The sequence below is a fragment of the Lampris incognitus genome, chromosome 1, assembly GCF_029633865.1.
Source record: "Lampris incognitus isolate fLamInc1 chromosome 1, fLamInc1.hap2, whole genome shotgun sequence".
NCBI lineage: Eukaryota > Metazoa > Chordata > Actinopteri > Lampriformes > Lampridae > Lampris > Lampris incognitus.
The window spans coordinates 21717945-21738456 of record NC_079211.1 but is presented as its reverse complement, the minus strand read 5'-3'; the positions used below and the strand labels follow the sequence as shown (position 1 = coordinate 21738456).

Below are 20512 nucleotides of genomic sequence, written 5' to 3'. Positions count from 1 at the left end.
CTAAGCGAACTGCTATGCAGACCAGCAGTTCCGACAGTCACCCTGGCTGGTATTTGCTCTCTGGACAGTGATTTTTTGGACTGTGTTGCACTGAGTGGACTGTGTTGTTAACTGTGTGTGTGTGTGTTTTTGTTTGGTTTTTTGTTTTTTTTTTTGCTTTGTCCTCTCTGTTTTTGTGTGTTTGGTGGTGTCGTTGTTGGGCATTTTAGATGTGTTTTTATCTTTTGAGTCGCACTGCTGTGGGCTGGGTGAAACAACATTTTGTTTCTTTTGTCTACTCAAGTACATGAAAGAAATGACAATAAATTGTTCCTGATCCCTGATTTAAGAAACTTTACAATAAGAAAAATCCCAATATGAATAAATATCAATGCCTTTCGTCCAAGAAAACACACTGGAAATACATCAGAAAATATCTGCATTGTACCTTTAACTGAATTAGGAAATTGTCAGGAAAATACCTGCATTGCACCTTTAAACAGAATTAGAAAATACCTGGAGGGCCCTACTTAGCTTGCTGCCACCGCAACCGACCCCGGAAAAGCAGCTGAAGATGAGATGAGATGAGATGAGATGAGATGAGATGAGAAAATACATTTACAGCACCTTTAACCAGACTGCATAGTAGATGTGCATTATCCAATAGTGTCTTATACGGCTGCCATGCATTTAAACCTGAATACAGTTGAGTAACTGGTAAATCAATAAATCAGTAAACAGTCTTGCCTTAACTTAAACACAAATAGCAGTTTTACATATCCACATTCAACTAACCGTGATATTCTTCTTAAACTGGAACACACTGGCATCACTATTTTACCCGTACAAGATAAAAATGGATACAGACCAAACATTGTCTCACGAAATGGCGGCCATTACGTTTCTACCGCTCTCTCTCGCCTACGTGACGCCAGCTAGCAAGCGTGCTACTAGAATCACTTGCTAAAATTACTCTAGACACAGATCTTTTACTCTCCACGTGTTCCATATATCATAGAAAACATATATACATGGTTAAACATATTATAACCTTAGTTCTTACCTGTAAAGGGGAATACGAAAGGAATGAATACAGAGACGACGTTGCTACTTCAAGTCCGAGTAGTAAATGAACTAGCCGCAAGCAACATGTTTCCCTCACAGGCAGAGCTAGGCTAGGCATGAGCGATCGAAAACACATCAATAGATTACGGGCTGATAGTTGAATTTGGGGAAATAAAGAAACACTGTAAAACGTTACTTCAACCACAGAGACAGCAAATTAGATGATTTTTTTAAACACATTATCTCTTTTTAACCTCTTTTACCTGGACAGCAAGAGCAATGGTTACACATCTCTATACCAAAGCAATGGATTGCAGATAATCCGATTAGCAGATCAGAGTGCATTTCTAACTCTTTTTGTAAAGCCATGGATTATAGCCATTTTAATTTATTCAGTGCACATCTAGTGGATGTCTTAAACACCATGTTTTCCCATTCAGTGCATTTAGCAGACATTTTCATATCCATTACATCAGCACCACCATCCCACTTATGACACCAATGTGGCGATTTCGGGAGGGGGGGGGCACTCGGGAACCACCACAGCCGGGACGCGAACGGGTATCTCCTGCACCGCGAGGGACAACGTTAACCAGTCGACTAAAGGGTCCGACCCGTTAGCCAAGTGCCAAAGTGTCTACTTATTCGTGCACGTTACAGCATTGTAGCGAATTCGGGGGGCAGCCCGGCCGGACCGTCACAGCCGGTACGCGAACTCTTGTATTCCGCACAGTGGGCGACATCGTTAACCAGTCGACTAAAGGGTCCAACGTGTCTACTTTTTCGTTACACTACCCCTCTCTCGGGATAGGGCGTCCCCGGCCGGACCGTCACAGCCGGGGATCCCACTTCTGACACAAATGTAGCAAATTCGGGGGCAGCCCGACCGGACCGTCACAGCCGGGACGCAAACTCGTGTATTCTGCACCGCGGGCGGCAACGTTAATCAGTCGACTAAAGGATCCGACCCGTTAGCCAAGGGCTACTGAGTTTATTCATTAAATTAAAAAAAAAACCATGTGGTGCGGAATACAGGAGTTCGCGTCCCAGCTGTGACGGTCCGGCCGGGGACGCCCTATTCCCGAAGGGGGGGGGGGTAGTGTAACGTACACGAATAAGTAGACACGTTAGCACTTGGCTAACGGGTCAGACCCTTTAGTCGACTGGTTAAAGTTGTAGCCCGCGGTGCGAAGTACACGAGTTCGCGTCCCGGCTGTGAAGGTTCCGGCCGGGCTGCCCCCCGAATTCTCGACAGTATTGTAGCGAAGAGGCTACCCCGTTAGAATTGTGCTCTCCTGTAAAACCCGTCCGGCACTGCGTTCAGATTGTTAGTTATGTTATTAAATGTTTTGCAAGTGTTTTATGTGGTTGCATTACTATTTAGTGTGGTATAATTGTAGTTGTCGTTCTCTTATGTTGTATACTGGAACTTAAGTACTGACACCATGATCGACATTGTTGTTCAGGTAGGTGACTCCCATGTATTATTTCGCATTTATCAAGTTTTCGTCTCTGCGTGAGTTCATTAAAGGAAACTGAAAAGTTACCTTTGTGATTACTTCTGAGTTCGCCACACTGGTGTCAGAAGTAGGATTGCAGAATACCCAAAAACCGAAGATGGCAACATGTGGCAACACGGTGGGCCGAGAGGTCGCGGCCCACCGTGACTTCACCCCCGGCCGCGGCCCTCCACTGCCGACCGCCGCCATTACGTCACTGGTCACCGTCACCACTTCGCTGACCAACGCCCCTACAACACCAGCACCCCCTGTTAATGCGATGCTGCCATCACCAAGGATCTTCAAGCTACCACGGTATGCTGGCATCACGGCCCTGGAGCCATACCTAGCTCAAGTAAAACTGGCAGTAATGTACAACCATTGGAGCACCCAAGACACTAATGCTCACGTTGCCCTGGCGCTTGAAGGGAATGTGCTGCAGGTGTTGTTCCACCTTACGCCATCAGAACAACAAGATTACGAGACACTCGCTGCTGCTTTAGAACGACGCTTTGGTCAACGGGTCTCTACTGACAGCACACGAGACCAACTGACCCGCCGGCACCGCCAATAGGGCGAGACCCTGGGAACCTATGCAGCAGATGTGCACTTCTTTGAACATCGTGGCTACCCCACCTTTGATCCAGCAGCTCGTGAAGAGTTAGCCCTGAGTGCCTTCATCAAGGGGCTCACACCAGAGAGGTTGAAGGAGCACCTCCGCCTCATGGTACCTATGACCTTCAAGACTGCGTTGGAAGAGGCAGAGAGGGTGGAGGCTGTGATGGCCCCACACAACCAACCAAGACCCCGAGTGCGTCAGGCTGAAGTCCACGAAGATGAGGGAGATGTTGAAAGAGGGGTCATCTGCCAGGCTCATCCGTCACCACACCGACCGCAACCAGGCCGACACCGGCCACCCTTCAGACCCTGGACGCCTAACGATCCATGCTGCTGCTGTGGAGAAGCGGGGCACAGGGCCCGTGATTGCCCTGCCCCTGCACCACGACACCATAGCGCTCCCCAGTCGAAAAACTAGAGTGGGGTGGCACCCCAGGGAGACTGCCACCCAGCCAACCAACCATATTCCCCATTGAGAACTCTCCCCAAATCAGCAGAGTGGGCCATGCACATGGCCTCTACCTTTGCTGCTCCATTGATGGACACCGCTGCTGGGCTCTTGTAGACACAGGGTCCACCATCTCCATTGTGCATCCAGGGGTGCTGCCAGAGGCAGAGTGGGTGCACACCGCCTGTAAAATCAGAACTGTGACCGGGGAACTAACCGGCATGCTGGGGAAGACAGCACTGCAGGTGCAGGCAGGGAAAGCCGCAGCCACCCATGAGTTTTGGTTGGCCAAAATCCAAGACCCCTGCATCATCGGGCTGTACTTGCTGACTAGCTGGGGGGCTCTGGTCGATGTGTCAAGTAATGCCATTCAACTCAGCACAGAGACCCTGGCCCTCTGGCGCCGTCCAGAGAGGACGGCGGGACATACCCACATCCAGCCGACTCCACCTGTCACCATGCCGCCGCCGCCCCCACTGTCACCACCACTGCCATCCGAGGTGATGACGACACTGCCCGACCCACCAACAACAACAACGACCCCCGTCGAGGCTACCATTTCTCAGACACCCTCACTGGACACTGTTGCCACCATCCAGGATCTGTATCAGCGGAGCAGTGAAGAGCTGGACCCTCAGCAGAGCCAACAGCCAAGAGACCTGCTCCAACAGTTCACTGAGATTTTTGCCGCACGCAAGGAGGAGTACACCCAGACCAACCTGATGCAGCACACAATCGACACTGGCACAACTCCGCCCATCAGACTGCGACCCTTAGCGCTTGCCAAGCGTGAAGCTGCAGAGCGGATGTTTCTACCTGGAGGTAGACACCTGGAGGTTCTGCGTGGACTTTCGTCAGCTGAACAATGCAACTCGTAAGGACTCCTATCCTTTGCCCTGCATTGACGATGCCCTGGACCACATCGCGGGGTCACAGTGGTTCAGCTCACTTGACCTACGGAGCGGTTACTACAGGTGGAGCTGGCACCAGAAGCCAGACCCAAGATGGCATTCACCATCGGCCAGGGACTCTGGCAGTTTCATGTGATGCCCTTTGGTCTCTGCAATGCCCAGCCATGTTCGAGAGACTAATGGAGAGGGTGCTGGCTCACATTCCCTGCAACCGGTGCATGGTTTACCTTGACGACCATCTGGTTCATGCGCTGACTTCGAGCTGGCCCTGGAGAACCTCTGCCAGGCCACCCAAGCCATTCGGAGGGTGGGCCTGCGCCTGCATCCCAAGAAGTGCAACCTCCTTCGACGTGAGACCAAGTTTTTGGGCCATGTGGTGGGGGCAGAGGGCGTGGCCACTGAGCCTACTAAGGTGGAGGCGGTCGAGAAATGGACAGTTCCACGAAAAGTCAGCAAGATGCGCAGCTCCAACGTTTTGTCCGCGACTTTGCCTCCATCGCCAGCCCCCTACACCGTTTCACCGAGAAGGGACGGGAGTTCAACTGGGACGACAACTGTGCAGCCAACTTTGCCCAGCTCCACACCGCCCTGATCACTGAACCCACCCTGGCCCTTCGTGATCCTAAGTGCCGCTTCATCGTGGACACAGACGCCAGTGATGTCGGGCTGGTGGCCGTCCTGTTTCAGGAGGTTGCCAGGAGAGAGAGAGTGGAGACCTACTACAGTCGTGCCTTGAGCCGCCCAAACGCAATTACTGCGTTACACGACACGAGCTCCTGGCGGTGGTCGTGGCGTTCGATCATTTTCACCCCTATCTCTATGGCCAGGCCTTTCTCCTGCGGATGGATCATGCAGCCCTGACCTGGCTGCTCAGCTTCAAGGAGCCCGAAAGCCAGGTGGCTAGGTGGATTGAGGAGCTGCAGAGCTATGATTTCGAGACCCAGCACCAAGCCAGGCGCCCGCACAGCAATGCAGATTCCCTCTCCCGTCGTCCCTGCGAGGACTACAGACACTGTGAGCGCCAAGAGGAGTGAGACAGAGCGATCCTCCAAGTGTCCACCACGCGGCAGGTTGAGCAAGAGGAAGCGTGGCTGATGGCAATGGCCAAGTAGGAGTGGCAAGCAGTGCAGGATAGTGATCCCACCCTGGCCAGGGTGGGGTGGGTTGACGCCAAGGCACGCCCCCCCCCCGGCAAGCTGTCTCTGCCATGTCGGTGGAGACCAAGGCCTACTGTTCCCAGTGGGCCACCCTGGCCTGGCATGATGGACTGCTGTACTGGGTCTGGCAAGTGTCGGGCCGAAGAAGAAGTGTGTGGCAGTTACTGGTGCCCAAGGACTGGCGCCAACGAGTACTACGGGCGGCCCACGGCTCGGTGGGGGCGGGTCACTACGGGGTGGCCAAGACGCTGAACAAGCTGCGCCAACGGTTCTACTGGGCTGGATGCAGGCACGACACTGAACTTTTTGTGCACTGCTGCGATGCCTGCACCGCCAAGAAAGGACCAACCAGACGCTCCCATGCTCCTCTACAACAATACCAGGTCAATTCCGTTTACTCGCTACACAAAACAACACCGATACAGCACAATCTCTCGTGGCAACCAGCTAACCGCTAGGCTGCTGCAAACATGTCTCCCCCCGGAAACTCTAAGCAGTGCCTCCGTCAGCACTCTGAATGTCTGCCTTAAAGGAGCAGCAGCCCCTGGTGAATCTACCCTCATTTGTGTATCACCACAGTACTGTATTATACACTGCTCAAAAAAATAAAGGGAACACCTAAAAACACAATATATACCTCGAGGAATGAAATATTTCAGCTGAAAATCTTTATTTATTAGACAGAGGAATGTGTTTAGAGCAAAATAACCTAAGAATGATCAATGGAAATCAAAATCATTAGCCCATTAAGGTCTGGATTCAGAATCATACTCAAAATCAAAGTGGAAAATGAGAACATAGGCTGATCCAACTTCTGTGGAAATTCTTCAAGACGATTCAAAATGAGGCTCAGTAGTGTGTGTGGCCTCCACGTGCCTGTATGCACTCCCTACAACGTCTGGGCATGCTCCTGATGAGACGACGGATGGTCTCCTGAGGGATCTCCTCCCAGACCTGGATCAGGGCATCGGTCAACTCCTGGACAGTCTGTGGTGCGACATCGCGTTGGCGGATGGTACGAGACATGATGTCCCAGAGGTGCTCGATTGGATTCAGGTCTGGGGAACGTGCAGGCCAGTCCATAGCATCAATGCCCTCGACATACAGGAACTGCTGACACACTCTGGCCACATGAGGACGAGCATTGTCATGCATGAGCAGGAACCCAGGGCCCACTGCACCAGCATATGTTCTGACAATGGGTCTGAGGATCTCATCCCGGTACCTAATGGCAGTCATGGTACCTCTGGCTAGCACGTAGAGGTCTGTGCGGCCCTCCAAGGATATGCCTCCCCAGACCATCACTGACCCACCGCCAAACCAGTCATGCTGGAGGATGTTGCAGGCAGCAGAACGTTCTCCACAGCGTCTCCAGACTCTCTCACGTCTGTCACATGTGTTCAGTGTGAACCTGCTCTCATCTGTGAAGAGCACAGGGCGCCAATGGCGAATCTGCCAACCAAAATGTTCTCTGGCAAAGGTCAATCGGGCTGCATGGTGTTGCGCTGTGAGCACAGGCCCCAATTGTGGACGTCGGGCCCTCATACCATCCTCATGCATTCTGTTTCTCACTGTTTGAGCAGAAACCTGCACACTAGTGGCCTGTTGAAGGTCGTTTTGTAGGGCTCCGGCAGTGCTCCTCCTGTTCCTCCTTGCACAAAGGACCAGATAGCGGTCCTGCTGCGGGGTTGTAGTCCTCCTGCGGCCCCCTCCACGTCTCCTGGTGTACTGGCCTGTCTCCTGGTACCTCCTCCATGCTCTGGACACTGTGCTGGGAGACACACCAAATCTTCTTGCCACAGCACGCATTGATGTGCCATCCTGGATGAGCTGCACTACCTGAGCAACTTCTGTAGGTTGCAGATACTGCCTCATACCACCTCTAGTGGTGAGGGCACTAGCAAAATGAAAAACTAACCAAAGATCGGCCAGAAAAGATGAGGACAGGCAAATGGTCTGTGGCCACCACCTGCAAATCCATTCCTTTTATAGGGGTTGTCTTGCAAATTGTCTAATTTCCACCTGGTGGAAATTAGACAATTTACCAACAGGTGAAATTGATTCACAAATCAGTGTTGCTTCCTAACTGGACAGGTTGATATCTCAAAAGTGTGATTGACTTGGAACTACATTGCATTGCTTATGTGTTCCCTTTATTTTTTTGAGCAGTGTAGATACATTGCATCTTCGATTTTACCCCAATTTTTTTAAAACTTATTCTTAACCTAATTTTTTTTGCACATTTTAAACATCTAAAACACTCCTTCCTGTCATTGAGATGTTATGCTCTTATGATAATGATTTCCCTGTTAAACTAATATGTGGCACTGTAAATCAACTTTGTGTTGATTCTCCTCCATCTCGTGATGATCTTGGCTATGATATATATGATCAATATATAGCACATCTACTACTATTACCACCACCACTCCTACTACTTACTACCACAACTACTACGGCTACTACTACTACTCTACTTCTACTTCATACAGCACTATATAGCAGTCTGTGATGCCAGTTAGTAACAATCGAATTCCTCCGCTAACTGATGACTATTGTAGGTTGCTGGATAAATCTGTCCGCCAAATGAGCACATGTAAAATGTAAATGTTGTAGAACAATATTCACTTTGCACTCCATTTCCTTCCCTTATAGGTACATTACGACCTCTTGCCGTATTATGCCTTATGCATTTCGTGAAATGCGTTTGTTGTTCAAATTTGCAGTTAAAAGAAAAAGAAAATAAACTCATTCTTGCTGTTTTCTATGGGAACGACCCCACCTCCACCCCCACTCTTATTCGCCCAAAACGACCGTGGTAATGCATCACGACAGGACGTAAGTGAAAGCGTACGCGCTATCAACAGGAAGGGCAGGCGTGATGCGCAGATGCGGGGCATAATGGTGGATAGGTAGGGAGCACGCTTAGCTCAGTTAGAGTAGCTTACGATTTTTAGGTGAATTTTCAGCAGTCATCTACCAGCTGCCTTTCTCTCACAACCAGCCGCTGTGTGGTAAGGCCGCCGGCTCTTTATTATCGACGCCCTGGAACACGCCAAAATGCCGAATATCAAGATATTTAGCGGGAGCTCGCATCCGGACCTGTCTCAGAAAATAGCCGATCGCCTGGGACTTGAGCTGGGAAAGGTTGTGACGAAGAAATTTAGCAACCAAGAGACGTGGTGAGTTATCTCTTATCGCAGATGATTTTGAACCGTATTTGTGTTTTTCGACCGTATCCATCTACGGACGCATGCTACGTGCAAATTATTCAGCACGATGAAGAAACGCGGTGTCACGTTGAAACTGCCTCGCATCAATGCTTGGAACTTGTAGTCCGTTAACGGCAGTGAACACATGCGTAACCCCTGTCCTTTGGGATTGTTTTAAGCTGTTTGTTAATCAAGTGAACTCATCCGCGGCAATGAACAGAGAATGATGTTTCTATTTGGCCATTGAGTTTTTGGAAGACACTGGTGGAACCTGTTTTAGCTATCTTTTAGGTCATAGCAAGCACACCTACACGAGTCGTTGTTTACTGAGTGCCTCATCCATCTCCCGATTGTCATGGTGTGTTGGCTCAAAAGTGTTGTTTGCCCCCTCTCCTCTCTCTCCCCCGGCAGTGTGGAGATAGGGGAGAGTGTACGCGGAGAAGATGTTTACATCGTGCAAAGTGGCTGCGGGGAGATCAATGATAATTTGATGGAGCTGTTGATCATGATCAACGCCTGTAAGATTGCCTCAGCCTCCAGGGTCACAGCTGTCATCCCCTGTTTTCCGTATGCCCGGCAAGACAAGAAGGACAAGGTGGGGGTGAGGGATATCTGTCTAGTTACTTCTTTCCCACGCCAACAACCATCTCGTATCATTAACCAGCTGCCTGCTGCCAGTTCCATTTATAACTCATTGAGGCATCCTTTGCATGCCTATTTTTATTTATAATCCCGTATGTTGTACCCTTGGCTGATTAGAGTTGTTGTTTTATTTATGTTTTTTGTTGGTGGTTTTTCCTCGCCATTTGCCCTCGAACATTGATTTTGATCTCATTTCATTATTCAAATGTTTTGCCTTTTTAATCAACCAAATGTCTTCATTTCTTCACTGTGAAATAAAAAGGAACTGAACTTTTTAAAGAATCATTCTAGTTGTTTGAAGTTGATATTAGATGACTAGATGTTATTTTTAGTAACAAGCAATGCATGTGATTTGATAAGTGTCTCCATGTGACTGAAGAGATCTGTGTCATTGCAGAGCCGTGCTCCCATCTCTGCTAAATTGGTGGCCAACATGCTGTCCGTGTCCGGTGCTGACCATATCATCACCATGGACCTGCATGCCTCACAAATACAGGTGAGCTGTCGTTAGAAGAAAATGTAAAACAGCAATGAATTTCACCTACTTTCTCCTTATTCATCAAGCCCTTTGAATAATGTTACAGTATGCTCAGCATGTGATATAAACCCATTATTGGCCTGTTTGTTATAATACACTAGTTGTAACCCAAAACGGGTCATAACAACAAAAAGAAACATATTTTCTTGAGCCTGACTTTCCATGAGAGATAGAAAGTCATTTTGATTCTGAATCTTTTAAAAATGGTCAAGACACTATGTACTAGTAACCTGATGTCAAACAGTCTAGCTGGACAAATGTCACAGACTTTGATGCAGTTAGATGTTGACACAGCTTAATATAGGTCTTCTACCCCCTCCCCCCCGTAGTTGATTATCTTAATCTGCTATGACTTCTACTCATGTAGCTCGGTTACATTTTCCACAGGGCTTCTTCGATATTCCTGTTGATAACTTGTATGCAGAACCAGCTGTGCTTAAATGGATCAAAGAGAACATCCCTGAGTGGAAAAACTGTACAATTGTCTCACCTGACGCAGGGGGAGCCAAAAGGTACATCAGGGCCTCCTGTACTACACACACTCTTTCACTACAACACAGCCAAATGGTGTTTTACACTTGAGCATAGTTCAACTTGACCATATCTCCACTGGAATTTACTTAAGATTCAAGCTTGTGTGCCGAACTTATCTACAGTGGGAATAGAGCGTTGTGACCGGTTTGACTCAGCCTTTTCACTAGCACACTAATACTGACATTTAGGCATGATATCCTTTCCCTGACAGGGTCACCTCCATAGCAGACAGGTTGAACGTGGACTTTGCCCTCATCCACAAGGAAAGGAAAAAGGCAAATGAGGTGGATCGCATGGTTCTGGTTGGAGACGTGACCGATAGGGTCGCCATCCTTGTAGATGACATGGCTGATACCTGTGGCACAATTTGCCATGCTGCTGACAAGTAAGCTTCATACTAATATGTTCTATTCTTCAGGAAATTCTTTAGGAATTCTGAACTTGAAAAATCACTGTTTCACACTACATTCTCTTCCATCTCTTTTAGACTGATTTCTGCTGGTGCCACAAAGGTGTATGCCATTCTGACACATGGCATCTTCTCTGGCCCAGCCATCTCGCGTATCAACAATGCATGCTTTGAAGCAGTGGTGGTCACCAATACCATCCCTCAGGAGGAGAAAATGAAGCACTGCCCTAAGATACAGGTCAGGATTCAGTATTTGGTGCAAGTGCACTCACTGTTACACAAATTTGACACCCTGCATTGAAGAGTTATTTATAGTTTATATTGAGTCTACTACTACTACTACTTTCAGCTGCTCCTGTTAGGGTCGCCACAGCGGATCATCCGTTTCCATTGCTTCCTGTCCTCTGCATCTTCCTCTGTCACACCAGCCACCTGCATGTCCTTCCTTACCACATCCATAAACCTCCTCTTTGGCCTTCCTCTTTTCCTCTCCCCTGGCAGCTTCATATGCAGCATCCTTCTCCCAATATACCCAGCATTTCTGCTCCACACATGTCCAAGCCATCTCAATCTTGCCTCTTCTGCTTTGATATATAGTTTATGTTGAGTAATTTTACTAAATAGACAATTTTAGTTTTTGTCAATTTTGCTGTTAAAGTATTGCATTTTTCTTGACCTTCACAAAGTCCCTCTGCTCCTTCCACAGGTTATTGACATTTCAATGATCCTGGCAGAGGCCATCCGTAGAACACACAATGGCGAGTCTGTGTCGTACCTGTTCAGCCATGTCCCCTTGTAACACCTTGTGTTTTCCCGTCAGCCATCTGCTGTTACACCAAATAAGAGAAGGGTCACCCCCCACCCAAAAACAAACATTAACAAAACTCTGCTACTACTAACTAACTACGAAATAAGGATTGAACAGTCATTTCTGTTACTAATATTGACTCCATCTATAGGAATCCCTTTCCCATGAAGCAGTGACCCCTCAAGTCCAGGGCACCAAAGTTATCAACGTCAAACTACAGAATTAGGCCAGTTTATTTATTATGTATGGATGGTTAAGTGTTTATGCTATGAACTTTCTCTTCCCGTCACAACATTTTAAATTCAGAGGTTGTCCTAACTATTTCACCTGCCAAGGGTAAATTATAAGCACTTTGACATGTTTTAAAGAGCTCATAAATATCCATAGCAGGTTACTGTGGCCAGGAAAGGCGCCTGGCCAACATAAAGCTGTTACAGTATTTTGACCATGTTACAATGAATGAGCAGGCAAAACAGTGTGATGTCCATAGTTTAGTTATTTCACAGTGCTGTTGATTTTTTTTCCCCTGCGTTTGTTGGAAAAACAAAAGGCTTGTCAATGAAGTGAATGTTTTAATGAGCTGTAGTTTACATTGCCACTGAAGCTCCACTCAACCAAGTGTGCCTCAGCAGTCAGGATTGAAATGACTTCCCCTTCCCACCTTCTCCACGTTCCCCTTCTTTCAGAGCGGGTTGCGCCCTTTTGGGCCATGAGGTTAAGGTGCAAAACATGACCAGGAATTGAAGGTTTCCCCCATCATCTTGACACAAGGCAGCAATGCTGTAAAAATAGCCTTATAAAGTAATCCTTTTTAACTAGAAAGATGCATGTGTGCAATCAGTTTGAAGGGTTTTACCAGCTAAAGAGCTTGTCAAGACATTCAAGAACACAAGACAATGCAATACAAGACAATAGAAGAAATTTAGAAATTTTCAACTATTGAGGCGCGCTCGTTGAGTGGGGATGCCCAGTGTACAGGGTTTGCTCTTCGATGTTCAAGTTCTTTATCTTGGGAAGCTGTTGGGTTTTTGCTTTGGGGTCTCTGCGGGCTGGAGCTTCCTTTCAAAATGTTCACCTATTTTATTTTTTATTTTTTTCTTATTAGATTTTGACCTTCACACTTACTATCAATGTCTGGACGAACAAGTTGTCACATTGCGTCCATTGGTTTTAGCTTTCTTTTCAGTAGGTTGAATGCGCCAGATAATTGATTGCAGAATGTGTTCTTAAATAAAGATTGAGAAAACCTAAATGTGTTTGAAACTTGTTTTAACACCCACTCACTCCCATCACACCCATTCCCCCCCACCCGTATCCTGAACGGCCAAATAAATGCACGGAGATCTGAGACGATTTGGAGGCGCAACATTTTATTTGGCTTCTGTTGACCAATGGAAAACAACATCCATGTTAACCTATGTAGACTGACAGTTGGTATTTCCCAGTGGCCGCGCGTAACACGCAATCCGTGCATCCAGTCTTATTCCGGAGGGGGCGGGACAACGACGCACACCGGCATTTCGTTCAAGTCTGCGTCTCGTTATCAAAATAACCGTAAATTGTAACCGTGTTTTACCTTTTATTGCGTTCACCAGCGTAGAGGAGGAGGTGGTATTTCAGCGGAAAGATCAATACATCCTTATTTTATATCGGGTCTGCTTAACGAACTGACACACGTAAGCTATACGCTACTCTAGTTAGATATCTCCATAGCGACAATTTCCGGTGGGCAATAAAATCAGAGCAGACTGTTGACAACGAATTGTCTTCATTCACCTGCTGCCGTTTGCTGACTGTAAGTATGTGACCTGACTGCCTAATGAGGAGGTTTTCTTTCTTCAGGGTCAGTTACACCTTTATTATTACACCCATACAAGCTTGGTTACCAAAATGTTATATTGGTTTCCTGTGACTTCTTTTTCTTTTTCCATTATATTTTTTTCCATAAGCTTGCTTTTGGTTTCCTTGGCAATGACTTAAATTCTCTGATGTCTATCCTAGTATCCAACATTTCAAATTTCCACATATCATCAAGGATGGGGCGGGGTCCTGCTACTACACAAGATGCAGAGGTCCCGAGAAACCAAATGGCTCGTTTCCACAGTTACTTGCATGGAGGAACATCCAGTTTGCTCTCCACCCTTCCCACTATCATCGTCTTCCCGGTTTACAAGACGGTTTTCCGACAACAGCTCCATAACACCTTGATTCGTCAGGCAGTGGGACAGCTCTACAGGGAGGGGCCCATCAAGCTTTACAGAGGGGTTGCCCCACCCTTACTGATGAGGACATTGAATGGGACACTTCTCTTTGGTCTACAGGATACCCTTGTCCAACAGTTGTCTTCATCATCTCTGAATACCCTGCCCATCTTTGCCCTGTCTGCACTCGCAGGAATGGGTGCAGGTATTGTAGAGGCCCTGGTCTTCACACCATTTGAACGTGTCCAAAATGTGTTGCAGAATGGAAAAAACGACCGCAAGCTGCCTACCCTAAGGAGCATTCTTGTCAGGCTGAGTTCAGAGAGGTTGGCCCTAGGGTACTACAAGGCATTGTTGCCAATTGCAACTCGCAACGCCATAGGGAGCTGCCTTTACTTTGGCCTGAAGGGACCCTTGTGTGCCATCGTAGAGCAAAAGGGGCTCTCTCCAACAGCCTCCTCATTTATGTCTGGTACCCTGACCTCCATGGCAATCAGCTTGCCTCTGTACCCACTCTCTGTGCTTGTGGCTAACATGCAAGCACAGGTGGGGGAAGAAATGAATGGCATGAAAGGAAGTTGGAGGAAGTTGTGGGAATCCCGCCAGCGGAGTATTACTCTGCTTTACCGGGGAGGTTCTCTGGTTATTCTGCGATCATGTATCACATGGGGAATCACCACTGCTATCTATGACAAGCAAGAGAGGCAGGCAGGCTGATTGTAGAACAGCACATCACAGACAAGCTCAGGGAAGTTATTTATATCTGTAGTGATACGTATAAAGTGCTCAATAATCCAGGTAAAAAAATCCCAGAAAGTTGAATCAGTTCATCTGGACACATTTATTCTCCCAATAAATGTTGTGTCAAGATGAACTGATTCAACTTTCTGGGATTTCCTTACCTGAGCTTGCATAAAGACAAATGGTCCTGTATATTTACTTCTTTCAGCCCCATTTAAGCCATAATTTCATGGTTTTCTCTCAAGGATAGACAACTATGCAGGCCACAGTTATAGACTGAATTGTTCTCTGGGATGTTTGTCATCGAGCTAAACTTTATTGATCAATGACAGAATTTTTAAATATTGGTAGTGATAGAAATAGTGTGATGATGAATTGCTGGGACCTTGCAGTTTGTGTCTTTTCAAACTATGTTAAGGAAATCAATTTAAGTTAGGTTTTATTTGTATAGCCTTAAATCACCTTTTAGTCCCAGAACGCTTTAACAATCACACTACATCCTCCAACAAATAAAGAGAGCATAGGGACCAATGTGCAACATCCCGGGTTCATCAACCTTCAATTCAGACGAGGAAATATTCTATAACCCCCCCCCCCAAAAAAAGAGAAAATCGGGGGGGGGGGGCTCAGGAGAACCATAAGAGGAAGGATTCCTCTTAGGTCCTGGTGAAATTAACGTTTGTTCAAGGTGCTTTCTATAGATGTCACTTGAATTGCTTTGTGATGCTATAACTGATCTAAAACAATGACCATATATGCCTTATGAGTGAAATAAAACATATCTTATACTCTGTATTTGTGAGGGGGGGGATGAAAAAGTCAGTATTTGTAACAACATATCTGAATAAATCCAAATGTTATCATTATTTACCTAATGTACATCGCTGTAATAGTGTGCCTTTGTGCTCTATCATGCCTTTAAAAGGCCCAATCTGATTTATTTGACCATAACATTTGAGGCGTTCACAACTGACGAGTTTGAGTTATAGATTAAAAAAATTTTAAAAATCTTTCATTAACGATCGTAATTGAAAATGCGGACCTGTTTTATGCCAGTGTTTCATAAACAACTCTGACGTAAGCAAACCTTTTGCAGCATCAGAAAATGCTTTACGTTTGAATTAAGGACGGTGTACATTTTGAATTTATGCGGCTGCAGAAGACGTTGCTTTCTCGTTCGTCAGGATTAGTCGTCGTGTCGTTTTCACTCCACTAGATGGCGCTGAGGCGAGACAGCATACTTAAATGATGCAAAAGAACCCTGAGCTCTTTTACGCTCATCCATGGCGTTCAGTGATTTGCCATTATTCTCATATGTTCTGAGTCCGGAGCAGCATGATCCAGCAGCTATCCGATTTAACTGCTGCGCGGCTGTTTGCGCCAGTTCGTATCAAAAAGAGCGGCATTTTAGGCCGAGGAAGTCCTGCGTGAGGAGTGTCCAATAAAACTGTTCCGATGAGAAAATAGGGCCAATGGGCGGCATCGTGTCGGTGTTCATGTTTGCGTGCACATGGGCGTGCTCTCTCTATTTAAACCCCTCCGCTACACCGCGATTTCACAAACGCGTTCCACAGGTGAAAGACATTCTCTCTGCATCCAGCTGCCTCAGGTAACGTTATCACATATATATTATTGTTGATTCCCTCTCTCATCAGTAGTACATCTATTCAGTGAGCTATCAAAATAGTGATGTAACATTTAAAGTGATTGTTCTGGTGTGCAAAGAGGGTATGTTTGATGCGGTATTTTGGTGGGTGTGCGAATTAATTCTCATGTTAATTCCGTCGGTTCTGGGACATCGGTCGGTAGCTGATCGTTTCTTGCTCCAACGTGTTGTGGGACTTCACCACAGCTGCATACCGCCGCATGCAAGCTTGTTTCGTTGTTCTGTCTGATGTGGACCTGTATCGTGACTTCCATTACTGCTTATGGTTGCTCTCTGAATAAATCTGCCTGTGATGAATTCGTGTTCCATCCGTCATAAAAACATCAGTTCTGCTGCTGCTGCTGCTGCAGAATGGACTTGATAACCTCACCACCCTGCATAACACTGCATAGGCCCTTGCAAAGGAGCCAGCTAAAACGTCAGAATATTATCACAAACGAAAATTTGGTATTTGTCTATGACTCCGACAGTTTAGAAATGACCAGGAACAAAGCTATAGTGTCGTCAAAGCATTGCACATATGCAGTGACATGGACTTCATTAAAATTACCTACAAAACTCCTTTGTCATCAGAAGCATTTAGAGAGAGAAAACCTCTGCCAAGACTTAATAGAATCGACCTATCCATTTTTAAGATATCTTGCTGACAGACGAGGGGTAAAACATAATCTCCATAATGGAGGTAATTCGTTAATTTCAAGTATGTAATATAATTGCATTTCACAAGTTTTTCTTAATCACTTCGGATCAAAACGCAACACTGGAACAAGTACAACATTTCCTTGAGAGGGTCGGTTTTAAAGTAGCCTACTGTTGTGGGCTGCGTGTCGTGTCAAGCGTGTGACTTGCGTAACATCAGAGGTTCAGTCTGCATGGTTCATGTATTTAAAGTGGGGCTTGATTGTAGCATACCTGCACGGGCATGCACCGAAGATCATATCTTGAGTGATGGAATGATGCGTCAGTTGGAGAGAGCTCTTCACTTCCTATGCTCTCTTGTCGCAATGAACCTGGTTATTTTATCAAAGACATGGGTAGTCACCGAGGTAATTATCGTTCTTGTTCAAACCGACTTAATTTTTTATCTTGCCTTTCTTCTATCAGCAATCATCAAAATGGAAGAAGACAATCCAGTCAAGAAGGAAGTGGAGAACTTTAACAGGAACTCTTTGAAGAAAGCCTCCACGCAAGAAAAGAACACATTGCCCACCAAGGAGGGTAAGTATTACATACCCCAGGGGAGCGGGAATGGTTAAACAGGAAACCAAATCTCCTAGACCCGCCCTACCCTGTACCCATCCACCATAGCCAAACTCCACCCCAGCCATTGTGCTGCAAGAGGAGCGCAAACATGGCAACGATAATTTACTGATTATGGCTGTTTCTGATACACACCCGACTGCATGATAGGAAGAGAAGTCGTCCTTGTTCCACTCGGTACCAGACTGTCTGGAGAACAGTAAAGGTGCACACCCCTCTATACTCATCTACTCACTGTCCATCTTCAATCAGTTTATAGTGTGTAAAAAAAAAAAAAAAACGAGGTGGCAATTAATACAGCATTAGAGTGAAACTGGTATTTCCCTGCTTTTGATTACAGTTGCATCATGTTGAGTTTAGTGCACACACCCACTATTGCTAATAAAGGATCTGATTTTTCTATGTGGGGGGGGAAAAAACATGAGAAAACATACCAGAAACCTTTCGGACTCTGTGCATACAAGTATGCCTTTGTGTTTCATGGTTCACAATGCAGCTTTCGAAAAATCAAAGTCACTTCATGTAACAGCAGATGAGTCACTGAGATAAGCAGCTTGGTGAGAAAAGCCATAGTCCAGATTTAGTGTGATATGAAGCAGCAGCGACGGGGAAGAGTTAAACACAAAACGCTTGGGAAACTTTGAGCCTTTTCCCTCCAGGAAGTGAGCGGCTCCCTGCTGACTGATTCCTGTTCTCTCTGTCAATCTGACCGCAACTCTTACATGCAGCACAATGTCGATGGGGGAAACTCCGTCGGTTACTGGTGCAGAAGTGCTGTCGTGGGCACGCCTGGTGCATGCAAACATATCAAGAAGACCACCACTTCAGCCTTTGCTGAGGAGACCTAAGTAGTATCACAACACAAAGGAAATAACCATTCCATTATCCAAACCACTTATCCTGTTCTCAGGGTCATGGGGATGCTGGAGCTTATCCCAGCAGTCATAGGGCGGCAAGTGGGGAGACACCCTGGGCAGGCCGCCAGGCCATCATAGGGCCCACACACACAGTCACACCTAGGGACAATTTAGTACAGCTGACTCACCTAACTCTTTGGACTGTGGGAGGCAACCGGAGGAAACCCACGCAGACATGGGAGAACATGCAAACTCCACACAGAGGACGACCCAAGATGACCCCCAAGGTTGGACTACCCCAGGGCTCAAACCCAGGACCTTCTTGCTGTGAGGCGACCACGCTAACCGCTGTACCACCCATAAGGAAACAACATTTATAGATGACACAAAACCTTGAAATGCTAGGCTGTTATTGTCCAATTTGGACACAACTTTTAGGTAGTGGTTGAATGATGCAATACACAATTGCAATTTCTAAATTATGTTTTGCACCCCATCAATACATACATATTTCATGTCCTCATTCACTTCTTCTGAGATCATCCAGTAAAACTAAGCATTATTGATTCTTGGCACCCCCCCCCCCCAGACGTTACGGAGCTGTCTCTCAGGAAAGTCTGTTTTCATGAGAAGCTTCTAAAACTGTGGAGAGCTTTGTTTCTAGCTATGAGCCACTTGACCATTGACCAGAAATTCTGCCAGATTAATAGTGACGGAGCCCAACTCAGGAGAGGAGCCATCTGTCACGCCAGCTGCTTCAGCCCTGCTCATGAAATCATATTCTCTACATACATTCGATGGCGATGCCTCAAAGACATCATCGCTCTTCAGGTTTTCTGCAGAACATAGAAATGAAGAGGAGGGTGCCGAGGTGTGGGAGGCCAGCAGTTATGTGCATGCTATGGTTTGAGTTACCGGTGAATCCCTCATGAAGCGAATATATGGCTGAACCTAAAAAAAAATCCTAATGCAGTTCCGGTCACTTTCACATATCAGAACTCCAATGTCATCTTCATCTGTCCCCATATTTATTCTTGTAATGCTTTTGTCATTTCCACTATATTAAATATGCAGCTGTAGAGGGAATTTTATTGCCTTGCATAACTTTCTTTGTTTGTAAAATGACCCCATTGATTGATTTTCTCTCTCACTATCTGTTTTGTCACACAGTGATTGAGCAGGAGAAGAAAAACGAGGCGGCGAACAAGTGAAACCAACAAGACCCGCCTGTCTTCAAGTCCCCCCTGCCCCCTTATGTCTTTTTTCACTTGGGCAATCTGTCCATCTTCCCTGTCTCTGCCACTCCTTTCTGTATTATGATGGTTAATCACAATGGCATTTACTCTCGTATGAGTGGTGCTCTGGTTGTTGTGCCAGGTAAAATAAACCTAATGGATGTATAGCCCAGTACGTTGGCACGTGGTCATGAAGCAGGTAAAGATGGATGAAGATGTGAGTGAGAGTGATTGTGTCAACTGGATCCTGTCAAAAACAAATCTGTATTCAACAACACCATATCTTTCCCTATAAATGATGCCACTCGAGAAATGTTCTTTAAAACGGGGCATAAGAAAATATTTTTGTCTTAATAAAAATCAATGTTTCAAAATGTCATGTCTGAGTTGCTTTTTCTTTCTAGATTTTACCGGATTTTTTTTTGGTTTTTTTTGCAAAATTCAAATCAACTTGTGTGGAGTAGAGGCTTACTGAGTTTGTCCAAAACATGTTTCTACATTGCAAGTCAGCACAGGAAGGACTATTATGCAGAACAGAAAATGCATATGGCCACAGGAGAAAAAAAAAATGAAAATATGCAATTATTTACTAAATTCAGTTACTGCTACACATTTTTATTTCAAACTTCATTTCAAGGGCAATGTTATTTACTTGGTTTAAACTGCATGGGCAACAATAAAAAAAAATACTTGCCTTGAAAGACTCTTACATAAGAGAGGTATGTTCATAGG

At 46.1% G+C, this 20512-nt stretch overlaps 2 protein-coding genes across 3 annotated transcripts; both read left to right on the top strand.

The window, feature by feature from the left end:
• Window positions 1-8576: 8576 nt before the first annotated feature.
• Window positions 8577-13072, top strand: prps1b (phosphoribosyl pyrophosphate synthetase 1B). Of its 2 annotated transcripts, none has more exons than XM_056274130.1 (7): window positions 8577-8859; window positions 9301-9484; window positions 9929-10027; window positions 10457-10581; window positions 10815-10988; window positions 11091-11250; window positions 11719-13072. In XM_056274130.1, the coding sequence occupies exons 1-7, from the start codon at window positions 8738-8740 to the stop codon at window positions 11809-11811; spliced, it is 957 nt and encodes a 318-aa protein (XP_056130105.1). In that variant the 5' UTR covers window positions 8577-8737; the 3' UTR covers window positions 11812-13072. The 2 variants fall into 2 exon arrangements, with proteins under 2 accessions (XP_056130105.1, XP_056130097.1); XM_056274122.1 differs by having other exon boundaries at window positions 9301-9490.
• A 784-nt stretch (window positions 13073-13856) lies between these two features.
• Window positions 13857-14738, top strand: LOC130109650 (solute carrier family 25 member 53-like). The gene has a single exon (XM_056276649.1). The coding sequence runs from the start codon at window positions 13857-13859 to the stop codon at window positions 14736-14738; it is 882 nt and encodes a 293-aa protein (XP_056132624.1).
• The last annotated feature ends 5774 nt before the right edge of the window (window positions 14739-20512 follow it).

What these genes read in the sequence shown, in the direction of transcription:
- prps1b (XM_056274122.1), top strand. Translation starts at nt 8,738, where the DNA reads ATGCCGAATATCAAGATATTTAGCGGGAGCTCGCATCCGGACCTGTCT. An exon ending in ACAAGAAGGACAAGGTGGGG is followed by an intron (nt 9,491 to 9,928) that starts GTGAGGGATATC and finishes GTGTCATTGCAG; the next exon opens with AGCCGTGCTCCCATCTCTGC. An exon ending in GACGCAGGGGGAGCCAAAAG is followed by an intron (nt 10,582 to 10,814) that starts GTACATCAGGGC and finishes TTTCCCTGACAG; the next exon opens with GGTCACCTCCATAGCAGACA.
- LOC130109650 (XM_056276649.1), top strand. Translation starts at nt 13,857, where the DNA reads ATGGGGCGGGGTCCTGCTACTACACAAGATGCAGAGGTCCCGAGAAAC.